This window comes from Sus scrofa, chromosome 13 (assembly GCF_000003025.6).
Source record: "Sus scrofa isolate TJ Tabasco breed Duroc chromosome 13, Sscrofa11.1, whole genome shotgun sequence".
NCBI classification, from domain to species: Eukaryota; Metazoa; Chordata; class Mammalia; order Artiodactyla; family Suidae; genus Sus; species Sus scrofa.
The window spans coordinates 176,436,949-176,450,508 of NC_010455.5; the positions used below are offsets into that span (position 1 = coordinate 176,436,949).

General features: G+C 36.5%; 1 protein-coding gene across 17 annotated transcripts in view; it reads left to right on the top strand.

Moving 5' to 3' along the window:
• ROBO1 (roundabout guidance receptor 1) overlaps positions 1-13,560 on the top strand; it is a 1,131,260-nt gene that overhangs the window by 1,088,726 nt on the left and 28,974 nt on the right. For 10 of the 17 annotated variants that reach the window (XM_021071370.1, XM_021071374.1, XM_021071371.1 and 7 more), the window contains 4 exons: positions 1,004-1,158; positions 4,008-4,343; positions 6,829-6,936; positions 9,577-9,721. In XM_021071370.1, coding sequence (XP_020927029.1) covers positions 1,004-1,158; positions 4,008-4,343; positions 6,829-6,936; positions 9,577-9,721 — 744 coding nt within the window. The remainder of the gene's footprint in view (positions 1-1,003; positions 1,159-4,007; positions 4,344-6,828; positions 6,937-9,576; positions 9,722-13,560) is intronic. The other 7 variants (XM_021071380.1, XM_021071378.1, XM_021071377.1 and 4 more) reach the window with 1 other exon arrangement.

The following is a 13,560-nucleotide window of genomic DNA, read 5'->3' on the forward strand; positions in this document are numbered from 1 at the left end:
ATCAGGTTCTTGCTTCCCAGGTAAATGAGAAACATGATTGGTGCACTTTTACAAAGAAAATGAAACCGTGAAGAAAATCTTTGAAGAATCTGTAGTGCCAGTCTGTTTACGGTGGAGCTGACAGTACATCATGAATCATCACCTCTTTTGCTGAATTATCAAATAGAGTCAGTGTTGGAAAAGGGTACCAAGATTGCCGTTCCTGGACTTCAGTCTGTGCCTCTGGCGCTGGAGGTCCAGGGCTCCCATCAATAACTGCTGATGTCCTCTGCATTCCCGATGCACAGTGAAAGAGGATTAACATCTGCTGTGCCAAGAAAAACATGAACGCTAATATTTCTTATAGTGGACATCATTGTTTTACCAGATTTAATTCAGTAGCTTTCCTTTGTTTATATAGGGATTTGTGGCATTTTACATTGTTACCGTCAGAAAATGTTGACAACCTTACAAAACTGTGCACTGAAACACAGATAAAGCTTTCTGCAAAATGTCACAGAGCCCCAACTCACTGTCTCTGAAACATGGTTTTAAAGAAAATATGCAAATGTGCTTATGTGTGAAGGGTCCGTTATCTAAGTAAAAAAGCTTGTTCCATTTTTTAGTGAAGCTGTGAGAAGAATCGTGATTTTTTTAACAGGCCAAAAATTAAGAAATGCAAACTGTCTTACCTAGAGTATTCTTTAAGCTACTCAAACACTAAGACATATTTTTAGATTCCCTGTTTGATTTTTAGTTACTGCTACTGAAGATGAAGTAAAACATTACAAACAGTACAACATTTTAAGTCTCTGCAAGTTTACAACGTAATGGCTGTATAAACTGAGGCATATGCCAGGAGATTACACTACGGTTGCCTTGTCTCGAAGGTAGAAGGAATATCATTCAGCAGAGTTGACCAAGTTCTTTGTGAGAATAATGAGATGAAGAATTGTTGGAATTCTGAACAGGGAATATTACTTGCTACTTATATAACACTTAATAACATTTTTTTTTTCTTTAGGCCAGGACTTCTCAACATCAGTGAGCCTGCCACACAGCCATGGCTGGCAGACACCTGGCCTAACACAGGGAACAACCACAATGACTGCTCCATCAATTGCTGCACAGCAGGCAACGGGAACAGCGACAGCAACCTGACCACATATAGTCGCCCAGGTTAGAGGCGCAGAGACAGCTTGATATGCCAGCCTGGCATTGTTAGGGACCAGCCATGAGGAGATAACTTTCCTTTTCTTCCCCCTAAACCGGAAGGGGAATTTAACCAATGTTTTCATGAGATGTTGACCATTATTTAGCAAACTAGCCTGATTCAGGTATTTTCTCCATCCCTATATTTTGATATCTCACTCTCCACCCAGAAAGTCTTCCCAGTATAGGAAAGAATGGAGACTATAAATTCTAGAATAGATACCAAATAAGGAAAAATAAAATTATGCAAAAGTATTCATCTTCATAGTAATTATGGACTTACTAACTCATTTTAACTCTAGTGTTAGTATTCATTTTCAAGACCTTAGGAATAAAGCAGATCAAAAAATCAATAAATATCTAGTTCGAGTGAACCAAAATTTTTAGTAACAGTGATAGTAATAATTATTACATGGTAGTAATAAGTAATTTTAAATGAAAGCTAACTGAAATTCAAGATTAGACTTTTATAGCATACTAGTAAATCCCGAGAATACAAGAAATATGTATCTTTTGCAGTGTATATACTAATCCTAATTTTGTATTGTGGCTTTTTGGTTCAGAAATTTGTGTGGGTAAATTACTTTTCTAAAATTTCATGCTAAAATATAACAGTAAAATTTGGATGTAGAGTATGCAATGCTCAAAGGGATAAACAGAAAACTACAAATAATCTCTTATTAGAAAGCTTTTCAACATTCATTCACAACATAGAAAATATAAAAAGAATCAAAGAATCAAAATATGCAACTATAGAAGTAAAATAATCCATGAAATTAAAGAAAAGGGAAATAGAATAAGGCATTCAAGTAAAAAAAATGTGATGCACCATAAAGTGCATAGTCTCCGTTGGATACAGAGATGGAAATGATGTATCCACGTGACCAAGTCCATGTTCTCCAGAGGTCCACACTCTAGTTGTCTAGACAGCTAAGTGCTTATATAATTATAAGTAAAAGAAAGATTATGCTGAGCCAAGTAAGACAAAAATTGCAGTACCCATTACATTAATTGTAGAGCTCTGTTGTCCAATATGGTAGCCTCTGGCTTCAGGTGGCTCTTTAAATTTAATAAAATACCATTTAAGATTCAGTTCTTCATATGCACTAGCCACATTTCAAGTGCTCAGTAGCTGCATGTGGCTAGTGGCTATTGTATTAGACAATGCAGAATAAAGCATGTCCATCACCTCAGAAAGTTCTGTTGGATAGCCCTCATATAGAAAGATTGGCAAGGAAAAATGAGATTGCCAAAACCATATTGCCTTTAATAATATTGCTTAACCACTATTACATAAAACTTAATACCTAGAAATTAGAAATAAGAATTACTAAAAGCCAGGTGAATCAAATACCACTGATCCCTGATCATTTATTATTGAAAGGCAGGGTAGTTGAATTCAGTAGGATAGAGAAGTTGCAAATTTTTCTTAAAACTGCATTCATTTTTACATCTTTAGTAGCTATTGTGTTAATTTTCCATTTTTTAGGACATCCAGTTGAAAACTAATCCTCAAGGTGACCTGTTAATGTTGCAGCCACTATGAGTAAAATAGCTGACTAATTCTTTATTTTAAAATGTTTTAATTTTAAATGATGATTTTAGGGAGTTCCTGTCATGGTGCAGTGGAAATGAATCCAACTAGGAACCGTGAGGTTGCAGGTTTGATCCCTGGCCTCTCTCAGTGAGTTAAGGATCCGGCGTTGCCATGAGCTGTGGTGTAGGTCGTGTGTGGACGCGGCTCAGATCCCGAGTTGCTGTCGCTGTGGTGTAGGCTGGCAGCTGTAGTTCTGATTGGACCCCTAGCCTGGGAACCTCCATATGTCGTGGGCTCAGCCCTTTTATAAAGCAAAAAAAAAAAAAAAAAAAAAAACCCACTAAATGATGATTTTAGTTCTTCCTGCTCTTTTAATATTTTCAACTATAGGCTTTAAATATTTCTTATGTATATTAGTTACTTTACTCAAATATTTAAATGAGGGAGAAATTACAGTGAAATTGAAATAGATATATTAGATTTATTTCAAACGTTATTTGATAAAATTATCCTGGCTACTATGATTCATTTTTCCATCATTATTGTCATTTTATACTTCTTGGGTTGTCATTATGAAACCATAAAAAAATGATTATATAACATCCTTTCCTGATAATCATTACCCTGCATGACCAAGAAAAAAAAAAAAAAAACTAATAAAATTCTCCTGAGCAGTATGTACTATTACTCTACCTCTGTTCCTCATACTTTTTAAATAGAGAGAGGTACTACATAAACTATTGAAATCCCAAGTTCTTTGCTCTAAGGGCAGAGGGGTTTTTTTGGTTTTTGTTTTGTTTTGATTTGTTTTTTGATCTGGATTCTCAGCCTATAAATTCTGTTCTGTTGCTTCAGAAGCTAACTAATAACTTCAAATAGTGCAGTAACCCCAGACTAGAAAATTTAAAGTTGGCACATAAGGCTATTCCTGTATATGTTATCTCAGTGCAATTCCTATTAACGGAGTTGTTAAAGAAAAATTGATTTAAAATTGAATTAAATTGAATTGGGTGCATTATTTACTACCTAATTCTAGCAGTACTTTCTGTATAAATTGTGTGTCCTCTCAGTCCCTCAATTTTTCTTACAAAAAGAACATTTGATATGTTCTTTAGAAAGAACATATGAATACTTGGCCCTTTTTTTCCCCCAATCTTATTTAAACCTATTTATACTTTACATAACAATTTTACTGTGACTCAGAAAGCTACTTACAAGGAAACTTGCAACGAATAACCATGCAGAATGACTTTTTCCTTTTCCTCTCCATTGCACATAGCTGATTGTATAGCAAATTATAACAACCAACTGGATAACAAACAAACAAATCTGATGCTCCCTGAGTCAACTGTTTATGGTGATGTGGACCTTAGTAACAAAATCAATGAGATGAAAACCTTCAATAGCCCAAATCTGAAGGATGGGCGTTTTGTCAATCCATCAGGGCAGCCCACTCCTTATGCCACCACCCAGCTCATCCAGTCAAACCTCAGCAACAACATGAACAATGGCAGCGGGGACTCTGGCGAGAAGCACTGGAAACCGCCTGGACAGCAGAAGCAAGAAGTGGCACCGATTCAGTATAACATCATGGAGCAAAACAAACTGAACAAAGGTGAAGAGCCTTGCCTTTATCCCCATCCTTTTCTGTGTTGGCATCCTTAACCCTTCGGCACTACGTGCTGAAGCCTGTCTAGAACTAGCAAGTGAAATCTTTCTTTTGTCACTAACGTGTTCTCATTTCTTTGGTTTTGAAATTTTCCTGTGTCAAGGAGTTAATTAGCACAACAATAACCCTGGAAAATTGATTTTATAATAATATATAAGTATTTTCAAATGGTTTTGAGAGGAATTTAAATTTAATGGTAGGTGAGGGATTGCTCAGGACAGACATCTTTTATTCATAAGGCAGATGTACAACCATCACAATACCTCACATTTTAAATAAATAGGCTAACCCATTCTTTCCACTCGAGAATGGGAGATAATTGCTTCTACATGGTCATATAAATGAATGGCATTTTTATATCAAACTGAAGAAAATTAATTAAATTAACTTGAACTAGAGAAGTGGTTCCATTTGTTGTATTTCTCCTACCCCCTGCAGTTCCCGAGACTGCTGCAGTATATGATTTTAGAACCTAAATTTCTTTGGTTGACCTGATTGAAGTCTGTCAGGATAGAACCTCAAATAAATTGAGTTCAGTGTTAACTTGTAGCAGCAGAATAGTATTTTATGGCCTGAGGGGAATGTTTCTCTATTGTAATATCGGGACATTGGAAGAGATAGGTATTTGATTTCTTTGTGGTCCTTCAGGCTACTGCTTTAATAACATGATTTGCAAAGTTATAACTCTAGAAAAGAAAGGAATTGGTCTAATTTAAATAGGTCAGGGCAATTCTGTATGAGTGTCCAGGTAAAGGGTACATTTTACCATAGATAATTAGAAACACAGATTTATTTTCTTCAGGATTGAGTTGGGAACTTTTTTTTTTTAAAAGCCTATTATAGTTGGAGATTACAGAAAGAAAGCTTAAGACAAACATTTCATTTGATGTAGTGTTATATGTTTTAATTTAATAATAGAGCCATTTTACCTTTTTCCCAGATTAAGAAAACGCTTGGGGATTTCTGTCATGGCTCAGCAGGAACAAATCCGACTACTATCCATGAGTTTGTGGGTTTGATCCCTGGCCTCGCTCAGTGGGTTGAGGATCCAGCATTGCCATGAGCTGTGATGTAGGTTATAGATGTGGCTCGGATCTGGTGTTGCTGTGGCTGGGGCTTAGGCCAGCAACTACAGCTCCAATTCAACCCCTAGCCTGGGAACTTCAATGTGTCCCAAGTGCGGCCCTAAAAAGCAAAAAAAGAAAGAAAAGAAAAGAAAACATGGTATAATAACCCAATTCAATATGTATTTTTAACCATTTTTATTGAAGTATAGTTGTGGTACACTATTATATAAGTTCTAGCTGTATGACTAATGATTCACAATTTTAAAGGTTATAGTCCATTCGTAGTTATTACAAAATACTGGCTATACTAACTCTGTTGTACAATATATCCTTGTAGCTTTTTTATACTTAATAGTTTGTAACTATTAATCCCGCCTCTGCATCCGTAAATTGCCCCTCCCCCCCGTAAACACTAGTTTGTTCTCTGTATCTGTGAGTCTGTTTCTTTTTTGTTTATATTCACTAGTTTGTTGTATTTTTTTAGATTCTGCATGTAAGTGATACCACACAGTATTTGTCTTTCTCTGTTGGACCTTCACGTAGTATAATACACAAGTTCATGAACAAAGGCTGACAAAGATGAATAGGAACGTTGCTGTGATCATAGAGTTTACAGTGAAGATTCAAACTATTGTCATATGTCATATTATTCCTGCAGAGAGTATGGCTTTACTGTGGACTTTGGAAAGGTCTGACAGTCTTCTGTGCAAATATTTCAGAGCTCTGATTTATTGTTTACACTGCTTGTAAACAGACTTGGTATGTCAAACTATAATAAAGACACTGGAATGCAACTAGACTGACAGATTATTACTCAATAACATTCCAGTGGTGAGTTTATCATTTGGATTTTCATCTCTGCCTAAATGAGTAGAAGCATCGGTGGGAGACTGAGATATTTCATTTTCTTATCATGGACATATTTTTTATTAGATATAATCTTGCTGGCAAGTTTCAGTTTTACATTTATTTTTTTTATGATTCACAGACATGATATTTTCCTGAGTTCTTATTATTAAAATTATTTTGTTACTATACTTTTAAAGATAAGAAGTCAAGCAAATCTGATTTCTGCCTTAGCTGATTTGTAAATATTTTAAAAAGAAGAAATAGTCCCTCACAGGATTCGTTCACACTTATGTTTGGTTAGATTCATGTAAAGAAGATGACACAAAGAGTTTGTATTTTATAAATCTTAAAGGGGGATATATTTAAAGATTTTTATTTTTTCTTGGCTTTTTATCCTGAACATTTATGTACCCCTTAGCAAGTGATCAACATGGTAGTTTAAAAGCCTAATCATTGGTAATGATTGAGGCACCAAAGAAAATAAATGTTTAATTGTTTTCATCTGAAATGTCTAGATTATCGAGCCAATGATACAATTCCTCCAACAATCCCATACAACCAATCATATGACCAGAATACAGGAGGATCCTACAATAGTTCAGACCGGGGCAGTAGTACATCTGGTAAGTAAGAGAAACCAAGGAGAAAACCGATCTCTCATTTTAAAAAATGGTACATTCAGAGATTACAAATTGAATGCTAATGTTCCAACGTGTGTATATGACATGTCTAATCACATTATGTGATTTGAGTCTTCTAGGCATGGGTCTTTCCTCTGCACCTGAGGGACTGTCCACTCACTAAACCATTTTATGTTCTATTGGGTAACAAAGATTGAGGCTCCTATTTTCCTCCTTGTTAAGGAGCTGCAGTAAAGCCAGAAGCATGACCTCATCTTTAAAGGCAGTTGAAATGTTTTTTCCCCCTCAGCAAGAATATCATGAAAAATGTTGCCACATAGAGTTAATTTGCTAAATATGTTATCATTTGAAGGAAGGCTATAAAAGCACATACAATTTGAGCAGAATCAAAAGCCTAAGAGATGATATACTGAGATTTAGGTACAGTTGGAACCTGCCTCAATTTATAATTTCTCCACTCTCCCTCAGTCAATTCTTGCTCATAAAGCAGCCTCCCAACTTCAGTGCCTCAGAAGCCACATTGCGGCCTCTTCCCTGTGGTCTTCATGCTGTTGCAGCTGTTTACCAGCTGTTTTCCTGATAGGGGCTGCAGATGGGAGCTTGCTGGTACTTAAGTCCTGTTTTTCTAATTAAAGGCAGTTCATTATTAGAACTAACATGTGGCAAGTCACACCACAATGAGAACAAAACCAATTGATCTTGACTCTAGTTTGTTTCTCTGGGAGAGGGTAGAAATATTACTTCCCAGCACCTGGATTAAAGTTGCCACAGGTGCTTTTAGGCAAGTCTCTTACTTCTTTTTCGGTAATGAATGTGGTATTTGTATTTTGCTATCTTCCCTTGACCAAGGCGTACTGATTTCACATTCTCTAGCCTGTGTTTTGTCACTGATTGAAATTGTTTCTATTTGAATTAAAGGAGTTTAGAAATAGTTCTACTCTTGTTCTACTATATGTGGTTTGACTTTCTTAACAACAGTCAAATTGTATCAAACGAGTTTTTTTTTTTTTCCCTTTTTTAAAGTAAGTAAACTCTACATTAAGAGAAAAATGTCAAGGATGCACTCTTGGAAAAATTGTATAAAATATTTTAATATTTGATGTTTCATGCTGCTTTTTCTTTGAATTCTTACCCCCTTAAAGAGAAACACATCTTAATGGAAAAACATATGATTCTAAGTTATTAATATTCAATTGACTTTCTCCATCCCTCAGCTTAGCTACATAGGTCCTGATGTTCTGTTGCTATTTATTATTCGGTATTGTGACTATACGGTGAAAAATTACAAAGAGGTGAAATCTGGTGGTAATTAGGGAAGAGAATGAAGCAATTAAATGACATATAGGAGAGGTTTGTGATGTTAGGCCTTTCGGAACAGATGGAGTTGTTATAGTAAATAGATGTACGCCAGGAAATCAAGAGGAAGGTGGTGGGTATAGTCAACTCCACAACACAGGCATAGCCATTCCAACACAGGACGACTGAGTAGAGGAAGAGAGGATGAAAATACATAAGCAGAGGCCGGACAATCATAATTGATGAGTAGCAACCTGTCTCTCAGCCCACACGTGGTGCAGTAACATTCCAGTGCAAGAACATCTGGCTTAACAAACACTGCTATTTGAATATCCCCGAGTGACTTAAAAAAAATAAGGCCCACTGAACATACTAAGACCTGTTTCATGCACCATGTTAACTTGGAGTTGTTTCAGAAAGGTTAAATAAAAAAGACCAAGATAATTCGCTGAATTTAAGGGATCATATAAGAAATATAATAATAGACTTATTGTCCATAATTTACAGAAGAATCTAAAATGTGTCATATTGGAGGAGGAGGATAAAGACCACTTCATCCACAAATATCTTTGACCTAAAGCTATTTTTTTAAATACCCCAAAATATGCAGCTACCTATGGTTAAAGAATATGCCGAATCTAATATCAGAACATTGGGGAACTTGAATAATTGAGCTATTTTGACCAAGAATGTTCAAGAAACAATATTTCACTCTAAGCCATAATTTTATAGAAACAGTGGCTAAAAACACTTCTGTTCTTTTTTAAAAATCATTTTTCTGCTTCTTTTGTTGTTAGATGTATTAGGTCTTCCAGCAATTATTTCCATCTGCACCTGCCTTTCTGACGAAAACTAGTAATTTCATTGTGCCTAAAACATTTCAGTGGACAAGTACAAATTATATATATTCAGTGATTTAATGCAACAGTGGAAATGTAATAGATCGTATCTGTATCATATTGTATTTTAGGTTCCAGCAATTAAATAATAGAAAGGCCCTTCAGAAAATATGTCTACAGCTCATTTGTTTTAGATGATAATCCATAATGCAATTAATTGCTGTAAGAAGATCACTATTAATGATATGACTTGTAAAATTCATTTATGATTTTATTGCTTTTTCATTATTTATTTTGCAGTTAAACTTGGCAATATTTTGCATCTTGTACAAGGTTTGGTTTAAAATTAATGAAGAAAAGAGTGTTTATCTCTTTATTTATATATGAATTACAAGGTCATGTTTACAGAAAATAATTAGCCTGTGATAATAAAAAAAAGATGGAAAGGACAGAAATGAAAGACTTAAACGCTTTATTTCTTTTAAAGGGAGTCAGGGGCACAAGAAAGGGGCACGGACACCCAAAGTACCAAAACAAGGTGGCATGAACTGGGCAGACCTGCTTCCTCCTCCTCCTGCACATCCTCCTCCTCATAGTAATAGTGAAGAGTACAGTGTTTCTGTAGATGAAAGGTAAGACGAACTTCAGTGGAATAAGATGATTCCTTAAACCCATATGAACTATTAAACTAAATCACCAAGGAGAGGCTGATTCCTAAGGTCCATGAACATTTGTCTCTGAATAAAGTAATATCAAGAGGTCAACAGAACTTAAAACCCCTCCCCAGTGGAGTTCCCATCATGACTCAGCCATTAATGAACCTGACCAGCATCCATGAGGACACAGGTTCAATCCCTGGCCCCACTCAGTGGGTTAAGGATCTAGCGTTGTGGTGAGCTGTGGTGTAGGTTGCAGAAATAGCTCAGATTCCGTGTTGTGGTGGCCCTGGCATAGTCCGGTGGCTGCAGCACCAATTGGACCCCTAGCCTGGGAACCTCCATATGCCATGGGTGCAGCCCTAAAAAGACAAAAAGACAAAACAACAACAACAACAAAAAAAAACCCTCCTCGGTGTTGTCAAAAAAAGGAATTTGTGACTTGGAAGCTGCTTTTGGAACTAAGAATCATGAACCATGAATACACACACACACACTTATATACACACATAGTTTATATATTTATATTTACTGTATAGGCATATAATTTACATAGATGATCATGAGTATATATGAGAGCACATACATATCATTATATATATATATTTTATATATGATTTTGTAATAAAATAATTATGTGGATTTATACCACAGCTACAGTATCCTGAAAACTGTTTGCTCTTAGATTTTGTCACATTATGCTGAAACTGTAGAATTTTAACTTTACTAAATTATCTCTCTCAAGGATTTAACAAGTATAAATAATCTACATGACAGCAATTAGAAAGTTAGTCTGGAAGTTCTTGTTGTGGCTCAGCAGGTTTAGGACCTGACATTGTCTCTGTGAGGATGTGGCTCAATCCCTGGTCTCACACACTGGGTTAAGGATCTGGTATTGCCATAAGCTACAGCGTAGGTCGCAGATGCAGCCCAGATCCAGTGTTGCTGTGGCTGTGGCATATGCCTCAGCTGCAACTCTGGTTCAACACCTGGCCTGGGAAAAGAAAAAGGATGTTAATGTGCTTGTTCCACACTCCAGATTCTGTAGAACTGGATGTAGTACCACCAAAGAAAACAAAACAAGCTTCTCTATGATCAATGGAAGAGAACTCATTTGATGTAGAGAATGAACACCAAAAAAATGAGAAACCTACCTGAAAATATAGTTTGTTTAAAGTGACAATGATAAAGACATAGTTCTTTCACTCTCCCCTAAAAAAAAATTATAGTTCCCACTATTCCGGGAAACACAGTCTCTGTACTTTTATATTCCAATCACTGAATTAGCAAAGGCTGAGCCATTGCTCCTAGGAGAAATGCAGGGTTCGGTTCCTGCAAGCCTTGGGTCACAGTATTTCTGTCAGCTAATCCATACATAAACTTTATATTTTATGTGTGATTTCTTTTAACAACATTTAATGTATATTGTTGATTCATTAACATCAAACTCACAGCCAATAGCACAGTAAGTCATTCTTGAACAAAGTTTATTTAATATAAATACATCTTCCATTAAGGCTCATCAGAACCTTTTTTACACTTTGGAACACTAGACAGCCCTAATGTACTACATTTGGGATCATTTTAAATAGGGAACTCACCAACATAAAACAAAAAGAGAGAGAGAGAGAACAACATGGCCCTATTTAGACCATGGAAAGGAAACAATGCTGGTTTATAGTCTGAGAGCTGAAACAAGAAGGCAGAGTGTCACCTTATTTGACCTCAGATAGGAATGTATGCATCTATCAGGTGACACAAATTTTTAGCTTCTCTGTATATGTCCATGAATGACCACAAAAATGCTATTGGTATTGACTTTGAGTTACCCATATTTTTTTAGCAGATAGGTGAATTTGCAAATATGGAATGTGCAAATAACCAGGATTTACTGTATTTTTAAAAATTCATTTCCTAGGCTGTATTAACAACATGTATTGCTGTTTTAGTCCACCAAAAAAAGGGGTAAAACAAAATTAGTGGATGTAGTTAAAAAAAACAAACAAACAAGGGATTCAACTGTGTCCCAAAGGGAAAGTCTGATTCTAACTGGGAAGAGTCTGATGTGCTGTTTTTGTTCTTGATCTTACCAAATGAGACGGTTCTTAATCAAGAGGAGGGGTTTCATGGACATTAAGACCACAGAGAGATGTGAACTCCTAGAAAACTAACATGATATACATGGTAGGAAGTGAGAGGAAGCTGGGAAGGCAAGTGTAAGCCAGATTATACAGATATTCAAATGTCTTAGTAGATACTCCTATTTTATTCTCTAGGCAATTAGAGAACCACTTATTTTAAAGCAGGTGAATAACTGGAGTGACACATATTATGATAAAGTAATCTCGGAAACAATACGAAGGTGGAGAAAAAGCAATAGATTCTAGAGGTTTTTTTAGAAGTAGAATATAATTGAACTGGGAAACAGTTTGAGGTAGAGAAGAAAGAGGAATGTCAAAATGAGTATAAGATACATAGAAAACAAAAAAGTATCAAAGAGGAAGATAGTGGGATTAGCTCAGTAAAAGAAGATACAAAGAAATCACATTATATGAGCATCAACTAAGAAATCATATGAGCATCAACTTTCCTGAGTTCTGGTAAACATGACAGCTGGTAGAGAATGAACAAGAGACAGGGGTTGAGTTCCCTGGTAGCCTAGTGGTTAAGGATCTGGCATTGCCACTGCTGTTGGCTTAGGACACTGCTGTGGCTCTAGTTCAATCCCTTGCCTGGGAATATCCGTGGGCGGGGGGGCAGGAGTGAGCAGGGGCATAAAAGGGGTGGGTAACAGGAACAAAATTTTTATAATGCCTTAAGTTACTGCCATGCTAATTAACCATATGCCCTGAGGTAGGAGAAAAGAGATTGGCATGACTGTTCCCCAGAACTATTTAGAGCTTCCTCACACCTCTAGCAGAAGAGTAGAGGGGCATTTTATTTTATTTTATTTTATTTATTTTTGTCTTTTTGCCTTTTCTAGGCTGCTCCCGTGGCATATGGAGGTTCCCAGGCTAGGGGTCTAATCGGAGCTGTAGCCGCTGGCCTACGCCAGAGCCACAGCAACTCGGGATCTGAGCCGCATCTGCAACCTACACCACAGCTCACGGCAACGCCAGGTCCTTAACCCACTGAGCAAGGCCAGGGATCGAACCCACAACCTCATGGTTCCTAGTCGGATTCGTTAACCACTGAGCCACGATGGGAACTCCTAGAGGGGCATTTTATTGTTTATTGATTATTTTATTTATAAGGGTTTTCCATTCACCCTCCTAAATGCAAGCCAACTGTTACTTCATTTTGTGCTCAACTGAAGAAATAGTGATTTATCATGATTTCAGGGAAAAAGGGGGTCAGATCGGACTAATACGCTGATCTCCCTCTGAAAGGATTTTCAAGAGCCATTTTCCTCAGAGTTTAGCGTATCATCTTTGGATCATCCACAGGACCATCTCTGAGTCATCCTTTAGAGATCATGCTGAGTTGGAGGGATATACCAAACACATTTGCGGAGTACTAAATTAAACTCTGTTAAGTAGATTTCTTTGTCACAGGACCTCTCAGAGCCTTTAATGTGCCAATTAAATTATAACCCCCAGAGGAATAAAATATTATATATAGCACTTTGCAAACCTTTGCGACAATGACTTTAAAAAAAAAAACAAAAACAAAAACAAAAAAACAATACCTTCTTAATATAGCCAGCACATTCAGATTTAAAAAGCAAGTCAGAGGTTCCCTTGTGGCACAGGTAAGGATCTGCATTGTCGTCGCTGTGGGTTTGATCCCTGGCCCAGCAACTTCCACACACTGCA